This window comes from Leptidea sinapis, chromosome 6, assembly GCF_905404315.1.
Source record: "Leptidea sinapis chromosome 6, ilLepSina1.1, whole genome shotgun sequence".
In the NCBI taxonomy this organism is placed as follows: Eukaryota; Metazoa; Arthropoda; class Insecta; order Lepidoptera; family Pieridae; genus Leptidea; species Leptidea sinapis.
Genome location: NC_066270.1, coordinates 15,153,185 through 15,175,170, shown reverse-complemented (window position 1 = coordinate 15,175,170; position 21,986 = coordinate 15,153,185). Strand labels below are relative to the sequence as shown.

At 36.2% G+C, this 21,986-nt stretch overlaps 1 protein-coding gene and 1 long non-coding RNA gene across 2 annotated transcripts in view; both read left to right on the top strand.

Moving 5' to 3' along the window:
- LOC126964850 (uncharacterized) overlaps nt 1-21,986 on the top strand; it is a 194,781-nt gene that overhangs the window by 156,345 nt on the left and 16,450 nt on the right. The gene's annotated exons all lie outside the window — the stretch shown is intronic.
- Nucleotides 1-21,986, top strand: part of LOC126964817 (tolloid-like protein 1) — a 141,359-nt gene that overhangs the window by 113,584 nt on the left and 5,789 nt on the right. The window contains exons 10-19 of the mRNA XM_050808089.1: nt 7,218-7,421; nt 8,840-8,952; nt 10,705-10,853; nt 12,094-12,299; nt 14,094-14,269; nt 14,730-14,858; nt 15,511-15,737; nt 17,707-17,821; nt 19,814-19,994; nt 21,241-21,491. Coding sequence (XP_050664046.1) covers nt 7,218-7,421; nt 8,840-8,952; nt 10,705-10,853; nt 12,094-12,299; nt 14,094-14,269; nt 14,730-14,858; nt 15,511-15,737; nt 17,707-17,821; nt 19,814-19,994; nt 21,241-21,491 — 1,751 coding nt within the window. The remainder of the gene's footprint in view (nt 1-7,217; nt 7,422-8,839; nt 8,953-10,704; nt 10,854-12,093; nt 12,300-14,093; nt 14,270-14,729; nt 14,859-15,510; nt 15,738-17,706; nt 17,822-19,813; nt 19,995-21,240; nt 21,492-21,986) is intronic.

Here is a 21,986-nt window from a genome sequence, read left to right as displayed (position 1 = left end):
TAATTTTCATATTATGTGTGTATCTTCTCGTATTTGAAGCGACAAGTATTTTATATCTATATAGTGATATTCGTAGATATTACTGAACGAAGATTAATGACATATTTTAATGAATAGTTTAAAATATTCTTATGTAATACATTAAATCATTTAAATAAACTACTTTTTAAAGGATTAAATCGCATGTAATTGAATCTGTATTGTTTACATAAGGTAGTAATTTATTTATTTAACCCGAATTTAACCTTTGCAGGAGTATTTATTCAGGGGAACATAAGTAAATTATTATAAAAAACTTAACTTTTACGCAAGTTACAAATACATGCGTTTTAATCCTTTAAAAAGTATTTTATTGAAAAGTGCACTCGCGTTAATCAGAGAAAGTACTTAATTAAAGCATATTAAGATTAAGTGTTTTTTTGTGGGAATATACTATCTTAATCTTTTAAACAATAAGCAGTTAAATAATATACAGTTATACTGCTCTGTCAAAAAAGTATCGGGAACAGATCAATTATTCACAAAATTTTCAAAAGTTTATAATTGATTCAAATTTATTTTATCGTCTTCAAAGTATGCTCCTACAGTAACGATACACTTACGAATCTAAGCATCAGAACCACGAAACGACGAACAAAAGCATCGTTTAAAAAATTAAAACTTATGTATTACATAATATACTTTATTTATATACTAGCTGACCCGACAGACGTTGTTCTGTTCATAATAAAAAAAAACTCTTGCGGATGGAATTTTGGAAAATCCGTTCTTAGCTGACCTCTACTCGGTGAAAAGAATATTCCTACCAAATTTCAAGCCTGTAGCTCTAGTGGTTCCAGAGATATCGTGATGAGTGACTACGTGGAAATCTTATATATATATATTTATAGATTGAACTTCGGAAATGGATTGTCTTGATTCATACCACAAACTTTCAAGGATTGGCCTTAAGATTTGAATGGTTAGAGCGAATGCGAGACGGATCGGAAATTAAAGATTTGCGGGCTAACTTCTCATGCAAAATGTTCATTAAGTAGTTGCTGCAGATCTGAAGAATTGCTATTATCATTGCTGCATTGATCTCTTGACATCGATCAAGTTATTTGTCCATGTTGCCCATGAAGTATAATTGTAAAAATTTAAGCTGTGCATCTTCGAGAGGTTGCAGTGATCCAATACGATGGTGAATCTGTCCTTATATCTACAATATCAAAAGCAAAACCCGTATTACTGATTTATAAACACTTTTTTTAGAATTAGCATAACCAATAAATAGGAATAAGTATAGTACGTATGTTATTCTTTTACTGTATTGTGTATACTGTAGTATGTAAATAAATAAAACCTTGAATGTCGGATAAAATCCTCGTTCTTAGATGTCTGCCCCAAATGCGGACATTTGGAAACAAACATTGTATTTTTGAGTATTTTCTAGAACATGGCAGCACAATTCTTGCGTTTCTCCGCAGAATACTCGCAAACAACGTCCATCGGCCCAATGCGAAAGCTAGTATGCAAGCAGTACTACAGTACAGTATAAGTACTGCAATCGTATCGAAACGCTGCTCGATTCAAATCAGTACTTCATAAACTTCTTCTTGTGCGTCGAAAATTATCTATAAGTTGTTGATCTCTGTGATTGCACGAAGACGATCCATACTAACGCGGTTCTTTTCACCTGCAATTTCTGGTTCTTCTTCAGTCCTTTCATTCGCAATATTTCGAATCCTAGTTGTATTACGTCTTTGTCGAGAATAATTTGATCGTCTTGGTCGTGACATTGTTAATGATAATATCGGCACAATAAGCTAATAGAAACTCGAAACAAATGAACCAACCGGTCAACTTGAATAACATGACGTGCACTGTCAGTTGTATTTTATAACTCATGTAGCGTGAAACTAACAAAAAACTTTATTGAATTCTTTCTATTCTCGAGATGTCATCAAAATGTCAATCCATACAAAATGTATCAGAACATAATTTTTTTTATAATAATATTTTTTCGTAATTTTTTTGATATTTTATGACTTATTATATCCTATGTCCGTCTCCTGGCTCTAAGCTACCTCCTCACCAATTTTCAGCCATATCGGTAAAGCCGTTCTTGAGTTATAAATAGTGTAACTAACACGACTTTCTTTTATTATTAATATAGAATTCTTCTAAAAAAACAGTCAACATAACATTGACTTTTGATCGATTTTGGCGTCTTCTTTTCAGTTTGAAGACGCTACTCCGAATCTTGTTGACTAGCCTTCCGAAATCGGCAGTGCACCAGGGCATTAGATTTTTCAGATACACCAAAACCGAGTGCCGTACGGCACCGTACTCCCTCACCAATCACTTTGTTCTGACAATCATTTTGTTTATAAGATCTTACACAGTCTATTGCTATACTTAAAATAATACGCATGGACGGAACGCTGCGCGAGCGCCATAATGACCGCCAAAGCGCCGATGTGGTCGCTACCGCATGATCAGTTTCCCGAAACGGAAAGGATAGTTTGCATGTCAAGTTGACAGATATACGTTCCTGGTTCTAGTAAAGACTAACACAGCCCTCGCCCAGTCCAGAGGTTAAGTACACCCATAATACATACAGCTATGCCTAAATTGCCTAATTTTACCCCGAATAATTTGTCTGAAGTTGTATTAATCCAATTCAATCAATTATCATATTCATACAAGCCCATAGCCATGTCGATCTTATAAGGTAAATTCAACAACAATTAGACAAGGTCAATCAACGAAATTCAAAAGAATTGTTACAAAAACGTTTGTGTGGTAAAGGCTACTATAACATTAATGGCTTTCTTAATGATACCACAGATTGGTAACAGAGCGAACGCCCTCAATAAATTTTACCCTACGTTATTTTAACGAAATTAAAAAAGCCCGCTGAGTTTCTTTCGCTTGTTCTATTTGGAATGGGTAGCAGTTTTTGACGTTTGATAAGTGATCTTAAATCATATTTGAATTAAAATTTGAATTAATTATTAGGTCAATTATTAATATAAGCTTATAGCCATGTAAGTATATATAAAAAACAACCTTATTCTATGTTTTAATAATATGAAAATTAGTACAAAGTATTTGGTTACATTTTCGGTCTGCAGAATGTATCGATGTGGAACCTAAAAGAATTTGGCTTGTTACTAATAACCGAAGCTTTGAGGGGATTACGTTAAGGGTTTTACGTGATCAAATGTTTCCCTTCGATCCATATTAAAAGGGATAATGAGGGGACCAACCACAACAAATTGATGGCAAAAAGGAACCCTCGTAAATCTGGAACTTTCTTTCTTTTTGTAATGAATTTCCTTATACTTTCTAAAAGCAGTGTATTAGTTGATTTAATGCTGAATATTTTATCGATATCATAGGTAGAAAAATGTACATACGAACCACGGACGAGTAAAAAAATAAAAATAATAAATCACCTTTCATAACAGTGAGGCACCAAAACAAGCCGGTAAACGTGTAAATACATAGCCCCACGCATACACTTACACGAATACAAACCGAACGGCCGCCATTATGAGATTTGCCATCGTATGTGACAGATCACTTTGCGTCGCAATAAAATATTTTAAAAATGCGGTCGTGCATTGTGAAAAAATGTAATAACAATAATATAAAAGTATTTGCGGATTAATGATTATATTAAAATATTAAAAGGGAGAAAAAATTGTGTTACTGGTATACCCCGTAACCGCACACACACTAGCATTAAGGTGCTTCACTTACTAATATCACGGCGCGGACTCCTTCTTTTTTTACTAGTCCGTGATACGAACATTATATTGTTATATGATAAACTAGGTGCCCCGACAGACAGACTTCGTTCTGTCAAAAGTCATGTTTTTAAAATAATCTTAAAGCCAACCTTCATAACGACTTTTAGTGAATTAAATCTGAAAAATTATTAAAATAATGTCGTTTATTGTCTCGCATTTTTAAATTTGGACGGATAATTGTTGTTTTAATATTGATAAATGACCAGCGTTTTACTGTTTTTAAAAATAAGAAGAAAAATGTCCATCCATAAATTACGTCTCACTTTTAGAGGGATTGAAATGTGGCATAGTGTGACACGGGACAGGGGGCTCTGTGACGTCACATGCTAAACCTCAAAAGCTATACGTAGAGCAAAATTTAAAGGAATATAACTAACTTCGGCATCATCTTCGGCGAAGCATCGGCGAGAGCTCGCCCCCTGCCCGATCTATTCGAAAATAGCTATACATTATATTACTTCTATAAATAAAATTTTAAAATGTGTCGTCACAGTGGGGGTTTCATAAAACCTGCGACAAAGACAGGTAGGGGGTTAAAAAATCCATAAATTTTTTGTGACGTATTTTATGAAAGGTAAGGGCTTTAGCGGTAACAATAGCTTAGGTCTTCTTCCGATTGAAGAATTCTTAGTCAATATAATTGTGATGCTATCGCGGATATTTTCACTATTGATATGGTCACTAGATGAAGATGTTGTTAGATTAGCTTATTATGTAATAACTTAATACAGAAGGACCCTTAAATAGGGACTAAATTAATTGACCGTCCTGGATGGATGGACTTACAAGGAGTTACAACTTTTTACTGTAGAAAATAGCGTCCAAACGTGCGGCGCGTCAATAAAAAATGTGAAAATATGCAAGCCGTCAAGATGAGGGAAGTCGCATATTTGGGGCACGTGCTTAGGCACGAGAGGTACGAATTCCTACACCTCATCATGATGGGAAAAGTTGTCGGAAGAAGAGGCGTAGGTCCCAGGAAAAAGCCTTGGCTGCGCAACATTCGAGAGTAGACAGGAATCGCGAATGCGGCAGAACTGTTTCGCCTCGCGAAGAATAAAAAGTTGAATTTACAAAGCTGACAGCCAACCTTCGCGTGTCGGAGAGGCACGCGAAGAAGAAGATGGTTGAAGAGCTGAGAAGCGAGACTTGCTTTTTTAATTTCTATTTGTAGATAATCCTAATTTATTCCTTTACGGTACTCTGTACTTCTTGAATACTAACAACAGGATTTTCTAAAGTCCCACTGCCTGTCTTATGAGCGTTTCTTCTTTTTGTAGGTAGTCTTCCCCTTTTTGCTTTTTTCAAAGGACATCAATGTCTCTATGGGTTTTTTTCCAAGGCTTTGATGTTACAATTTTTCACAAATCTGTACGATAAATACTTCTAAGTCTATTGTATTTATTAATTGAGAATTCCTGTGCCTTAACCCTTCCAAAATCGATATTAATTAAATGTAAGCCACCCAGACTTGTAACTCTCGAAATTCCATATAAAAGGAGAATGGGAGTTTTGGGCCTGATGGTTAACAAGTTGAAATATACTTTAAAAAAGGGTATATTTTTCTGATGTGAAATACAAAAAACTAGCTCATTTTGCAATCTACAAACCGAAAAAACATTAAAATAAAGAAAATCGATTAAAATGACGCAATCGACTGAATATTTAATCGATTAAAATAACATTAAGATCCAGTTGTTTTATTTCAATAATATTAGTAAGGTGCATAGTTTATGTTCGAATTATTATTATGAATAAAATATATTATTTTCTCAGGAAAAAACAGAACTGAGCAATTATTTTATTATCTATAAAACGACCAATAAATCGTTTAACATAAAAAATCGATACTAGTGAAATCCTTGTTCCTCAACGCTAACTTCACTTTGACAACAGTCTGACAGATCATTTCGTTTCTTCGTCATTGTCACTTCGTTTCTTGTTGTATTTGTTGAGTTACCGACTTGTTAACTAGGTACCTACCCATTTGAATTCCAAGGAAGTCTGTTTAGCAGTCTGTTTTACAGTTCATGTATGAGCTAATGAGTATATATTATTCTTATCTGAGCAAATAAAACTATCTTTTAATTTAGGTATACTATATTATATTATCTAATTACCAATTTTCTTATATTATAATGCAAAAAAATGTCGTTACAGTAGTAGATAGGTATACGTAGATAGGTAGGTATTTATTATCTAAAACAAAAAACAAGGTTGGTACCCATCTAATATAAGTATGTGATAAATCCTTAGCAGCTAGGCATTTCATAAACCTACAATAGATGAGCTGTCAACATATAGTTTAAGACATAACCTAATTTTTATATCTTCGATTACTCAGCTCCTAGATTGACAAATCTTGCTAAATTTTCAATTATGGATTATTTAAATGTTATCTTTTAAATGGTGATACATTCATCTTGTTATCACTTGGGCCCACGAATGTATGGAAGCGTTTCAATCTCCTTTGAAGCTTCAATGTCTGCTAGACATGCCTTAGAGTTTTGATGATAGATCAGTCAGTCAGTGAGTGACAAAATTAAGAAACTTTGACTAGTTATAATTCCTAAACTACTGTTTATTCAAATTGAATGAAATTTGTAATATAAGTACCGTGTTTATACAATGTCTGCTTGCTTACTGTAAATTCAGGCTTCAAATTTTATTTACAACGAAGTTATAGCGGGTCTAAAATGGCTTGAACTGCTTCGAGAAGAGAATGGTATAGCCGTGCCACTTGTTTTTGCTCAACTTGGTGATAAGCTCGACAAATAAAAACAAAAAAAGAATAAAAGCACAATATTAAACAGATACATCAAAAAAAACTTTTTTTCAATCGTTATTTATACGTAAGTATTCATTTTACCAGTGGGAGGCTCCTTTGCACAGGAAGCCGGCTAGATTATGGGTACCACAACGACGAATATTTCTGCCATGAAGCAGTAATGTGTAAATATTACTGTGTTTCGGTCTGAACGGTGCCATAGCTAGTAAAATTACTAGGCAAATGAGACTTAACATCTTACCTATGTCTCAAGGTGACAAGCGCAAGTGCCGCTTAGAATTTTTGGGTATTTCAGGAATCCTGAGCGACACTGCATTGTAATGGGTAGGGCGTATCAATTACCATCAGCTGAAGGTCCTGCTCGTCTCGTCCCTTATTAAAAAAAAACATCCATCCCTATTCTGTAAATTTCCAGAAATAACTGTATAAATACTGTGACTTTTGGTGTATTTGTATAAAAAGTGAACAGAAACATTACTTAGGGATCTATACTTACGATTTAATAACTTTTGAACAAATTAATTTTGTTATGTATCTTTTTAATATTGTTTTTTTATTTTACATAACGTAATTAGATCAATCGAGGAATTATGTATATATTTTATTGATCCACTTGTTTTTATTTACAGAAATAGATATCCATAAATCGGATGGGTGCCGCACAGAGTGGGTGGAAGTGAGAGATGGGTACATGCCCAATGCACCGCTTCTAGGTCGCATTTGCGGTTCTGGCAAAGGGCCAATGATGAGGTCCACAGGGTCTAGGCTAACTGTAGTATATCAGCCGGGGCCTAGACCTAAACCACATCGAGGATTTAGAGCTTATTATGAAGGTGATTATGAACGGACTATTCGTACTACAAGTTTTTAATTAAATTATCTGTAGGTCTGATCAGGTAATATATCGCGTCAAAATTTTTAATTAGTTATCATCAACCTGATTGAGTTGAAATTTTACCAGTTGGACTAGTTCTGATGACAAGACAGTTTTATGAAAAGCTGCCCTAGATTGACATATTTGATGATCCACATGAAGTAATTCTTTGTTGAAATAAAACACCTTTTAAAGGATTAAAACGCGTATCATTCTAATTGTGTTTTTATACAATTATAATGCAATTTTGACGCAAAAACTAACACAGTTACAATTATACGCGTTTTAATCCTTTAATAAGTTTTTTATTTAAATGTATCACTCGCGTTTACCAAAGAAAATACTAAAATTATTTGTTGGGCAACAACTTTATTGGAAGATGTCGTGCACGCTGCTGCTGATCACCACATGACTACTGCGATCAAGGTTGGTTCTTAACCAAGGAACTCATCAACGGTAATCAGCATAGACACCAGTGGGAGGCTCTTCTGCACAGGATGCCGGCTAGATTATGGGTACCACAACGGCGCCTATTTGTGCCGTGAAGGAATAATGTGTAAGCATTACTGTGTTTCGGTCTGAAGGGCGCCGTAGTTAGTGAACTTACTGGGCAAATGAGACTTAATATCTTATGTCTCAAGGTGACGAGCGCAGTTGTAGTGGCGCTCAGAATTTTTGGGGTTTTTCAAGAATCCTGAGCGGCACTGTATTCTAATGGGCAGGGCGCATCAATTACCATCAGTTGAACATCCTGCTCGTCTCGTCCATTATTATCATAAAAAAAAACATTTATCACCCACAATATAGGTATTAAATGGATTGATGTTATTGAAAATACTTGTACTCAATTTGATTTCACTAATTGTTCAAATAGGCGTGATGACAGGTTTTGTATTTCTCGTCCATTTATCGTTCCTCGTCTACTAACATAATTTTAATAATAAAAAAAATCTATTTAATGTATTTTATGAATTTACTATGATTTGCGCACGAAAACACGCGAATGTGTTATTTAGGCGGCCGAATATGACGTAAACGTCCCAAAAATCATGAGCATGAGTCTTAATTTATACGTCTAGATAGAACCTCTTGCTGTTAGGTAACGTATGACACTACACTCGCAATACGTCAGTCACTTTGTTTTAGTGTGCGTGTGTTCCTGTACTGTAATATGCTAACAGTTAGCCGCACACAGTTGCCACAGTCTATCTAGACATATAAATTATCTAATATTAATTTGCATTATAACAACCAAAATTTCAGCCGTGACGTCATTCCTGTTTTAGTTAACATGGCCGATTGTCGTATTTTATACTTTTATTTCATTGAATATCTTATGAATCTCAATATTTAAATCAAATCTGGGTCCTATTTCAGCCGTATGCGGAGGTGACATCGAAGTCGACAGCAGTGGACATTTAGAATCGCCGAACTATCCCGACGATTACCGACCTAATAAGCTATGTGTGTGGAGATTATCTGTGCCACAGGTATATGATTATAATAAATTTTAATTTTATCTGTTTACACATTAGGCTACATATAAAATTCGACCACAGAGTACATTATAATATATGTGTTCGACCGAAACGGGTTAGCGCCGATTTATAACACTAATTTTTGCTTACGATTTTTGTATACGATATTACACACGTCAGTCGCTCGGCCTAGCTCGCACTGCGGGCCTACTCCTAAAATCGATATTCGATATATCGTGGCATTACTCGTGTCGAATCCTACTCTTAGTTACATCGTATCCAATGTCGAAACAATGATTGAACGAACGAAACATTTTTCGATATTATCGGTCCTAACCCTACTCTTAGTTGAAAATGTCAGAGACGAATATTCGAATTAGATAAATAATCAAACGTCACTTTTACGATAATCTCAACGACACCTTCTAGGCTGTCGTTGCTATTATCGTTTCAAGTTGTATAGATATATTTGCCATACAATATAAATACTTAATAAATATTATTAAAATAATAATATGTGATTTACTATTGAACAGGATTTTTTTAACTACCAAGTAATTTAGTCATTTTGTTGATCGTATATGCGTAGAAAGTAATGCAAATGGCCGCCTGAGAAATAGGAAGTCAACGAGAAGGGTTGTGTTACTTTTTTTTACATTTTATTATCCGCAAGTTTTGTATTACTTATTCAATTTTAAATGGTCATATTATATTCATTACATAATTTATGAATATTTACATTTAGTGTAAATGATACCAAATTGGTGAGGCAGAGTCTGGCATGGTCCTTAACGCCTAAACTATGTTTTGACATTTGACACTTATCAGCGACATAGCACAGATAATATTTAGTTTTTCAAGGTTTGCGCATAATTCATTCGCTCTAACATCGTAAAAAAATTAAAATATTGGTCTATGGTGACGATATTGTTACAATAAACGATATGGAATGCGAACATTTGTTAGAGTAGCGTAGGTGCGATATATTCGGAGTATTATCGTATCGTTCCGAATATATCGTTGTCGATTTTGCGAGTAGACCTCCTGAACGCACAAATTTATCACGATAGCTTAATTAGTTTATTAGCTTAGTTGCTACGGGCGTAGCTCTACGCCCGTAGCAACTCACCAGCGCTGGACTGAACGCTTTCATAATATTATGTTTTCATAGTTATAGCTACGCTCGACCGACGTCAGCGCTGACTGTCGGTCGAGCACTTGCATTCGTTTCAAAATTCTTTATTAATAAATGATAATACAACAGAAATGTACAGCGATTTACATTTGAACATTAAACATGAGAATGGCTACACAACTTTGAGGCTATGAAAAAGAAGGAACGCCTATTAAAAAGTTTTAACAAACATAATAACATAAATCTCGTTAAGACAATGTATAACTGCTACAATTACTAAAATAAATTGCGAAAATAATATCCAATGCGTATTATTTGAAAATAATTACGCTTGTTACAATATATTTTCACAAATCTAAAAGTTATAATTTAATTATGTCCATCACAATGTACAACCAAATACAAGCGCACCGCAGTGAGCACTAAATGCAGCCTTAGCCTCTTGATTGGGCTATTATGCGTGCCCGGTCCTCTTCGTAAATAAATCAATTTTCTATAAGTTTCAATTATTTACTTACAATTTTAGAGTTATTTTTTTACGATTAAGGTTAGATAGCTCTACCCGTGTGTTCATTAATTAATGTCGCCATTACACGCTGTATAATTAAGTTATTTTAATTATTTATCAGGATTATCAAGTAGCTCTACGGTTCCATTCCTTTGATGTGGAGAACCACGACACGTGCAACTACGATAAGGTGAAAGTGAGAGATGGCAACACAACGGACAGTCCACTAATTGGCATGTTCTGTGGACACAAGATCCCGCCTGATATCAGGTACACTATATTCTTTCGTTCTACAAGAATATTTCTTGGGTTATGTGGTATGATCGTCAGTACTGGGTGGCCGAGAAGTTGACGTCCAAAGCTAAAATTTTAATTTGGCTCTATTTATTGGCCAATGTTCTGTGAAGTTTTTAAAAGGCTCCCCATTTTATTTTATTTTTGATACCTTGAACATTTTCATGAATTTAGCTGGAGCAGTTATCTTGAGCACCTGAACACCTGTTGTGGAGTGCTTGCGCAATGCTGCAAACCGTCAAAAGTGGAGGAGCATCGCGGGGGAGGCAGTGCGACCCATAACTGTGGAGACCAACGGCGACTAATGTTGCGTCATCTTGGCAACCACGACCACTCTGACAAAAGTGAACGATTGAGAAGAAAGTTATCTTGAACTTACGACTCAATTCTAAACTAGTTCCGCATTGTCTAAATTATTAATAGTTTCTTATGTGGTTATTGCAACTGTAGTTAATAATTATCAACAGTAAAATTAACTAAAAGTGTTCAAAAAAATTTGAAAAATGTCCTAAACCACAATTAGGTGAAAAAAGCAGATAAAATGGTAAAATAAATTATTATCTCCTAAACTACGCAAAAACGTAGAACATACATAGGGGTGATTCGGATACTCATCACCATGAGGCTTTCAAATTTTAGCTTTGGACATCAACTTCTCGACCATCCTGTATATGAGTATATTATATCGCCGGAGTAGGTTTGGATGAGGGCAGCGGAGGACCGATCGTCATGGCGATCATTGGGTGAGGCCTTTGTTCAGCAGTGGACGGCTTCCGGCTGAAATGATAATGATGATGTAGTATGGTCTTCACCAGAGGGTAATTTAAGTCGGTTCGATTCCCAGACGAGACAAGTATTTTTAGAAAATCTTTAAATGCAGAATTACTAACTTTTAAAAATAACATAAAGTCTACTTCCAGTAAAATAGCCTATTTTCGATATTTAAGGTACTTTCCCTTCATGTCCCATAACTTTAGGATACCCTGTATAACGAGGGCCATGAATCGTGTTACTCAGGATTCTAACACATGAATCAAGTATCACTCTCGACGGTGTTGATTCAATCGTTAAAATCCTTCACTTGCTCGTGATTCAGTCGTTAAAATTCTTCACTTTCTTTTGATTTATCATCACTAATTGCATAATATACCATTTAATTATTGTATCCCAAAGAGCAGTCAATAATAAATCAATAATAATAGTAAATCAATTCTAGGTCCACTTCGAACAAGCTGCTAGTCATATTTGAGTCGGACAGCTCGGTGCAGAAGGCTGGTTTCTCGGCGACCTTCATGAAGGAGTTTGACGAGTGTGCGTCCATCGACCACGGCTGCAGCCACTCCTGCGTCAACACACTTGGCGGCTACGAGTGTGCCTGCGATATTGGCTACGAGCTACATTCAGATGGAAAGAAGTGTGAAAGTGAGTAGATGTTAAAATGTTCCTTTAAGATCTGTTTTGTTGTAAAAAAAATAGCATCTTAAGACAAAACGTGGACTATAATGGACAAGTCATTTGTAATACAATTATTAAAGAAATAATTTCGGTATTTGAGAATGGAAATCACTCTGAGAGTCGGTTATATGTTCGTTTGTGTGATTGTCATTTGTTTTTATATTGTGGCTCGATTTTGAAAAATGGGTGATGTCAGTGCAATTAATTTCAACAAATCGAATCGGGATATTATACGTTATATTATATGTTACGCTTGAAAACCATAGGATATAGTTACTGGGATTCGTATGGAAACATGTGCTTACACATAGTTTTTGAAAGTTTGCGAAAAGTCTCAAAGCAAAGACTTCCTTCATCACGACCATGAGTCCTCACATTCTGCTAAGGCAATAAATGAGTTCTCGGAGACCTCAAATACGAAACTAATAATACATTCCTTTGCACAGGAAGCCGGCACGATTATGGGTACCACAACGGCGTCATTTCTATCGTTGAGCAGTAATGTGTAAACATTACTGTGTTTCGGTTTGAAGAGCGCTGTAGCTATTAAAATTACTGGGCAAATGAGACTTAACATCTTATGTCTCAAGGTGACGAGTTAAGGGTGCTAACCCTATAGATTTATGCTTTGTCAGCCAAAGTAGAGCATAGCAACAAGTCGTAGGTACATTTACTTTACACGTGTAGAACCTTCTGGAAACAATATTGCTGATGTACCAAATTACTTTCCCACAGAAATATGACTCTCTTTGTTAGAATAAGCTATATAATGTAAGTTTCAGTAAAATTAAGTATTCTGTGTTTAGTCTTAGCTCCGTAAACATTGTAAATCGGGTTTATTGAATAAAGTTATTTTTTTATAAAGTAACCATTCAGTTATTCCTTGACTAGCGCAATTGTAGTGCCGCTCAGAATTTTTGGGTTTTTCAAGAATCCTGAGCGGCACTGCATTGTAATGGGTAGGGCGTATCAATAACTATCAGCAGTACTTACTGCTCGTATCGTCCCTTATTTAAAAAAAAAAAAACTTTCACGCATCGACCACACTGTTCGAACCATGCATCATGTGATATATTTTGCGGTGACTGAGTTCTAGAAAACCACTCAAGACGTCCCTTATGACTAGAACAACTGTTTTATGATTCTAATGGTTCCAAAGAATGCAATGATGTGGGAATGGTGAAGGAATATACTTTCGAAAAATTCAAATACATATACAAATATTAATTTAATATTTAAAAAAGTATTTTTAAATCGCTTATGGATCGTCAAAAACCTTATTATTACCTATTCGTAACTTGGTATAGTAAGAATATAGTAAGAATAGGATAGCCCAGCACACTTCCTTGTGGAACGCCACATTTATTATGCTTGTATTCGGACAAGAAAGGGACCATATCTCCATTGTCATCTATTTTATCAATAACGACAGATTGTTGCCTGTTGCTAAGATATGATGCTATCCACTGAAGTGTAGGGAATCTGATACCGATTAATTCAAGCTTATCTAGTAGCAGATTGTGGGAGACTAAGTTCTCCTTTTTTGCTTCTCCTTTTTTTATATAAAATTATAACCCTACTCCATGCCCCTCTTCTACTTACCCCTCTCCTCTCCGGTCCTCGCCCCTCTCCTCTATTCGCTTCACACCTCACACGGCTATACTAACGCCTCCTCTCCTGCAACCGCTCCTCATTTCACTTTACCTGTTACAATAGTTTTCCAACGTATTCTCCGTAAGTTGTACATTCTATCATTTTCAGATGCTTGCGGTGGTGTTTTGTACGCGCCAAATGGAACAATTACGTCACCGTCGTTCCCGGACCTCTATCCGCCATCAAAGAACTGTCTTTGGGAGATAGTGGCACCTCCACAACACAGGATAACTCTTAATTTCACTCATTTTGATCTGGAAGGCAGCAACAACATGTATCACCAGGTATTTAGATCTTGTGATATTTTAATCAATGACTACAATAGTACACTTATAGCTACTATTTAATATATACATAAAAGATTTAAAAAAAAAACTTTTTTATATTTAATCCGTCACTGCTAGCCCTGTATCTGCTAGCAGTAGGGCCTCGAATAGCCAAAAGGCTAAACGTTTTAAAAGTTAAAAGTTTTAAACATCATTATCGTTTTTTTAATCTCATCAGATTTATTAAAATATGCCAAAATATTCTTATAAATGTCTTTTTTTTTATGTATATGCAATGCAGCCTGTTTTTCAATCATGGTCTAAAATTATATTGAAAAGCCCTAAAATTATATGAAAATGATGGTAGGACCGTGCCGCTCGTTTTTGTTCAATTTTGCCGGGGAACTATCGTACCTCCCGATAAATATGTCAGTGAATATCATGCATTTACTCATTTTTATTGTTATCTCATTCTCAGGAGTGTGAGTACGACAGTGTGACGGTGCATTCAAGGTTGGGTGCGGATGTGTTGCGACGACACGGCGCCTTCTGCGGCTCCATACTGCCTGCCCCCGTGACTTCCGATGGATCAGTTCTTAGAGTGCAGGTGAGCAGCCAATAGGTATAATGTGCAGAATATAGAACACACCAGAAGGAGTATTCAATCACATTTATATGCAGCGTATTATGTCCAAAATAACTCCCTTCCCGCACCCAACCCTCGCTCTGTGTTACTAGCGCTCCATACATTACCGCTATTATAACTTTCTTTTCTTTTTTTATTTATTTAGTCCACAGAACTGACTACAATTGTATGGATTGCAAAGTAGTAAATATACAAAAATACTGTTCGTCAATTGAATCTACTGGATGTGGACGTGGCAGGCAACAAAACATGCTAAAACAAGCTTGATAAAAACAGGACTTATGCGAACAGCTATTAACAAGAATAAAATAAAAAGAGATTAACAGATTAATTACTTGCTAACTTATCTGCGTACTTAATTCTGGCTATATTGTCATAGAAGATATCTATAGCATCTCTGTAATAATTTTCGAAAAATCGCAAAGGTAGTTTATAAAAATGCATGCTCGTAGTCCTCCTTTGTATGTACACACGCACACAAACAAACACCTTATGCCTAAAAGAAGATGTGTAGGTATGTGTATTGAAGTAGTAACCAATTTTCATTACTCTTTGCATAAAATGAACGATTTTTTTTAAATAAATAGAGAAACTAATTACAAATTGTCGTCAGTTTACATCAGACACGTCGGTGCACCACTCTGGCTTCGCGGCGGCGTACTACATAGACGTGGACGAGTGTGCGGACAACAATGGCGGCTGCCAGCACGAGTGTCACAACACGCTCGGCGGTTACGAGTGTGCGTGTCACAGCGGGTTCACGCTGCACCCCAACAAACACGACTGCAAGGAGGGCGGCTGCAAACATGACATCACTCTTCCACACGGCACCATATTTAGGTAATTTAAGCTAACAGTGGCGACACATACATTTGCCCCGTGGTTCCCTGGGGCATAAAAAGAAAAGAGAAGTCACAGGCCCAAGGGTCTCGTAGGAGGCTTCTTTGCACAGGAAACCGGCTAGATTATGGGCACTTCAACGGCGCCTATTTCAATCGTGAAGCAGTAACGTAAGCATTAATGTGTTTTGATCTGAAGGGCGCCGTAGCTAGTGAAATTACTGCGAAAATGAGCCTTAACATCTTATGTATTAAGCTGACGAGTGCAATTGTAGTGCCGCTCAGAATTTTTGGGTTTTTCGAGAATTCTGAGTGGCACTGCATTGTAGTGGGTAGGGCGTATCAATTGCCATCAGCTGATTTTCCTAAGTTTCATCCCTCACTACATAAAAAAATTATAAATAAATGCTTCGACTGATTTACATTGCCGCATTTACTTTTATTCATATATAAGAGGCAAACGGTCAAGAGGGTCACGGGATAGGGAGAGGTTAGGCAACAGCAGGTGTCAGAAGATGCGTTGCCGGCCTTTAAGATGGGAGTATGCTCTTTTTTTGAAGGTCTCTAAGTCGTATCGGTTCGGGAAAACCGCAGCCGGTACTTGATTCCACAAAGTAGCTGTGCGAGGCAAGAAATTTCTTGCAAAACGCGCGGATGTGAAATGCCAGACGTCAACGTGATACGGGTGGTACTTTGCACGTTATATCCTGAGTTGGAATTTGGCCGCTGGATTAAACTCGAACAGCTCCTCTAAGCACTCCTCGTGATAAATGCGGTAGATGATGCAGAGACCCACATCTCTACGTAACGCCAAAGAATCAAGTCGATCGGAGATGGCTTGATCTTCGAAGATTCGAGCCGCTCTTCATTATATGCGGTCAAATGGAAGAATCTGGTACTGGGGAGCACCTGCCCAGAGGTGAGAACAGTACTCCATGTGGGGGTAAACTTGCGCCTTAAATACTTGCATTCGGAGACTTATAGCGAAGTACATTACTCGCCTTACTGAGTACATCAACCTTTTTAGAGGCCAGTTTGGCTTTCTCTTCCAAGTGACCACGAAACTGAACGTCGCCCGATATATTGACGCCCAGATTGCCAATACTGGCTGTGGCAGTTGGTGGAGTGATCTCGAATAGAGGGGATACGACAATGGGAGACTTCTTTAGCGGTAAACGCACAAACTTGTGTCTTCTTGGGGTTGAATTGGACAACTCCAGTTGTTTAAAATATTCTTGTTTAAAAAGCAACAAAATATTTATTCAGCTTATGTTACGTGTGTTAAAATGAGAACCAGATTCGAACAGTGACAGTTGACACACGACTAAGGAGAAAAATGTTCTTACATTGTCTTTAAGCACACTTTTGCCGTTCCGCTATCAGACTGTGAAAAATATGTCATTGACTAAAATATTTATAGTGACAATATATGCCTGCAACCTTGAGGGAGTGGAAAGAGAGCTTACATCTCTGCCCGCGACCATTCAATGTACTCTCGCCATGCTTTTTCCAACCAATTAGGTTTGGAAATACTGATGGCGGTCGCTCTTCAACAAGATGGACCGATCAAATTGAAGACTCATCATCCAAAATCTCCGCGGTTGTGTGAAATGCGCTAGACAGAATCCAGGTGGAGGCAGATCACCTGCTCCAGTTGCAACCCTAATGCTGACCAGACCTTCAGACATGAGGGACCGACCTCAGAGAGAGAATCATTGTTCTGAAAATAAATTACACTATGTTAAAAAAAAATGATATTCATATTGTATCAAATTATTAAGGAAAAGTCTTTTTCTTTTTTCAAAACATACAGACTAGCCAATTCGATGTAATGTTGGATTACAAATCATTAAAAATCATAATATCTACCGCTTAAAGCATATAACATGCGGCGGGTCATATCCAGCGTCTCTTAATCATAATTTATCTTTCCTTTATTTAATCTAACTTAACATAAATTATTGTTTCAGCCCAAACCATCCCGATTTATATCCCTCGCGCAAAGACTGCGTCTGGCAATTTTCAACAACGCCTGGTCATCGCATCAAGTTAATTTTTAATGTCTTCGAACTGGAGCCTCATCAGGTGAGCTAAGGATATAAACTTTATTTTTTAATTAATTATGTTTGATAAAGACGACCAGTTTGATATAGTGGTTTGTGACCTTCTCTACTGAGATGAGATCCCGGGTTCATAATTTCGGTAGGTACAAACATTTATATTATGACTAGCTGACCCGACAGACGTTGTTCAGTATATAATAAATAAAATAATGTTTTTATATGAATTTGTCAATAATATATCAAAACATCAAAAATTACTTCGTAAAATATGCACCCTGCTGTCGTAATGAAATTGTTTCACAGCAGAACTGTCAAACCGTGCGTCAATAAATTCTCTCATAGAAATTATGTATGGACACATCAAAGGAAAAACAAATTTGTTGTTTTTATTTCATTTAGCAGCATTTTCCTATTTATTCACCTTTATAACCTTCTCTGAACTTCCACAAATAATTCAAGACCAAAATTAGCCAAATCGGTCTCGAGTTTTAGCGAGACTAAAGAACAGCATATCATTTTTATATATATAGATAGATGAAATATGGACGTTTGTTTCCTTAAGTAAGTACATCGTATTAAATATATCGTTGTCTTGTAACCTATAGCACAGGCTATGTCTAGTTTGGGGCAAGATGATAAACAGTGTCAATATTTAAGAAAATGTTGCTATGCTGTTTAAAATAACAGTTCAATCGAGAAAAGTGTCCCGCGCAGTCTACTGGCTACATTGAGATATACAAGTTTTATAATAATGCTTTATTTTATCATAATACCTCAGTAGACATGTAATATTGTATCAAAATCGCATCTCTGACATGACGAGACGCGCTTTATGGCGCGAAAATAAATCTATGTAATGCTTAGTGCGTGCGGGCACATAAAACTGTAAGTAAAAAATACTAGCACATAGAAAATACGCTTAGTAATCCGTTACCAAGGCAAATTTACGTAGGTTCTTTAGTATTACTATAATTAATTGAATAAGTTATGAGATTTACGCTGTTTAGTTCAGAGCAAAATTATCAAAAGATATTTATGCTATGCCACGCGATTCTCACTTTTGTTATTGTATTCTAGGAAATAAGATCAAAAGGGGTTTTATTATAACAAAATTTTTATACCACCGTCTAAAAATTCACAAACAAGCTAACATCTAATCAAGTAACTTTTAAATAAAATAGATCAACTTGCTAAGTTAACACAACGTCTAATATTCGAATAGAGTAACGCCCTAACTCGTCAACGGTTGTGGCGATGTTAGGGAGACATCGCCTTTTATAGACATCTTCACCCTGTCCACCTATCACTGTCAACAGTATTATTTGTTTTCGTCAAATGATATCATGAATTTTGAATATCTATCAGACGCGGGCTTGAACACTCCGCTTCCAGATGGGTAGAATTACCGTTAGAATTATTTTTGGGAGCCTAGTCTTAAATACACGCTTACGAATTACAGGGCACAGATAGTATAATATAGTGCATCAGGGTAAGTTCAGATACAGAGTAAAACCGAGTAATTCAGTTGAACAAAATGACGTTTCTTGCCATGTTGCCAGCGAAAAAAATTTAAGAAGTATGCGTTATCCGGACTTACCCTGTATACGAACATACTCTGATTTTATTCTTTATTTTTTGAAGTTATACATCTTTAGGCTGTTATGAAAAATTGATGAGAGTGAAATTTTAAGATGCGCGCGCATCACTGTAACGCAAAAGTAACTGGGTGAAATTTGTTCCTAAAATTTTTGACGTTTGCGACGTACGTTTTTTTTTTGGTTTCTTCGTCCGTTATTAGTATAGGCAAAGGGTTGAAGCCCGTACAGCCGTATTCGTTATTTAATAATAATTAATTGTCAATACCGTTGCAAGATTTTTACAATATTGTTCTTTCTATAAACGTAAAATAGCACGAGGAATAAATAATTTTAAGGATTTTTGCTTTATTACGACAAAGAAGTATAACTTCTTGCGTGCATACATAAAGTACACACACATTTTTATTTATTTGCAGGAATGTACCTATGACCACGTCACGATATACGACGGTTCATCAGCTGATGAGAAGACGCTAGGACGTTTCTGTGGAAGTAAACTGCCGCACCCAGTTGTGGCGTCACAGAACCAAATGTATGTCGTTTTCAAGTCTGACGCATCTGTGCAAAGGAAAGGATTTCTCGCTACTTATTCAACAGGTACAAGCTCTAAGCCTCTGGTTCAGTTTGACAAGATATAACTAAATTGCATTTCATAACAAAGAACATTATGAGCATGTTTTTTCGAAGTAAATCCATCGAACACCATTATATTACAAATACTGCTAAAATTATGATAAAATACTTAGTAGATAATTACTTATAACTATGTGTTGCCTTCAGTAAGGCATTACGCGGGTGACCATTGATCGGGCCGGTCCTAGTTACCATTAACCATTACAGGACCGGCCCGAGTAACCATTTTAACCATTATTATTTATTACCAATGCATATTAGAGATGCAGTACGCGTATTACCATTAACCATTCGTCTATAACCATTACAGGGCCGGTCCGTGTAACCATTTTAACCATTGTACCCAATTACCCCCTTATTCATAATGGTCCGCTAACTTTAAACAGCCGCTAAGGAGTGTTTTTTTTCTCATTCTGACTTAGGTCAATAGAACAAGACAGAGTGAGAATTAGCAATGCTTTAAGTTAGCAGACTATTATCAATAAGGGGGTTAAAGTAGAAATCCGCGTACTCACAAGCAGAACCATTAATTATAGTTATTTATTTAGCAAGTGTCACAGATTAATTTAGTACCTTAAGTAAATCAAAATTTTTACCATAAAACCAATATATATGTATATATCTACACCAAAGTGCACCCCTTTTCAACATTCCTTTTTAAGTTTTTGTTTAATCAGAAATTTCCGTTTTTTTTTTATAAAGAGGGGACAAAAAAATAGATAATATAATAAATAAGTACTGCCTTGCCTTACTGACCAAGGTTTTTAGACTTTGGCCTTCTCGTCCAAGTGACCACGGAACTGAATGTAACTCGATATATTGACGCCAAGTATGCAAATAGGTACAGGCTGGGACAGATAGAGGAGTGATCTCGAATCGAGGGGCAAAGGGAAACTTTATAGCGATAAACACACAAACTTGTGTCTTCTTGGCGTTGAATTGGACTGAATTTTGTCGGCTCCATTCCGAAACTTTGCAAAGCATAGTCTCGATTTCAGACACAAGTTTGTTCCAATTCTCGTCGATGCCCTTCATATATCGTAAATTAGCTTATGTGCCTTAATACATAACATTATCCAGAAAACATTGAAAGGCTACAATATTTTTTTTTTTAATTTTACTCTTATCGATTCTTTAGGATTATAAATAGCGCAACATACAAATACATTTTTGGCGTTATCTAACCTATATAACCCTTAAAATATTTCAGCTTGCGGTGGATATCTGACAGCAACAGAAAACGTTAAGCACTTATACTCCCATCCTCGCTACGGCCATGACTCCTATGAGTCCAGGGCGAATTGCGACTGGAGTATAGTGGCTCCGTATGGCCAGTTTGTGAGGCTCACGTTCCTGACATTTGAGTTAGAGCCTGAAGCCAACTGTGGATATGACTACGTCCAAGTTCTGGGTGGGCTGGAAGGCAGTGCCGGTGATTATGGAAGTTTCTGCGGTACCAAGGTATCTACCTATTTTTAATGTATTTTTTTCTTGGATAATATTTCTTTATATATCTTATTATTATTATTATATATCTTGTATAAATTCTTGTATAATATTTCTTGTCTTTCAAAAGAAATGTCATGTTTAAAAATATAATTTAAAAAAGTAAGGAGTTTATTGAAAAATTGTTTATTACATATTAAAACTTTTTGGGAATTTATTTTTTAAAAATCACACTGTCCAAATGCATTGCATTCACAGCATTCGTTTGATGCAGACAGGTATTCTTCGTGATGGCTGCGATTTCGTGATGAATATTTTCTTTAAATAGTGCCAGGGAATTCGATTTGTTGGCGTAAACTTTGGATTTGACATAACCCCACAGGAAAAAATCCATAGGTGTCAAATCGGGATGGAGGGCAACTAATGTCACCTCTCCTGGAGATCAATTTGCCAGGAAAAATTTCACGAACTCTTGGCAGAGACCTATTGGTCGTGTGTGAAGTTGCTCCG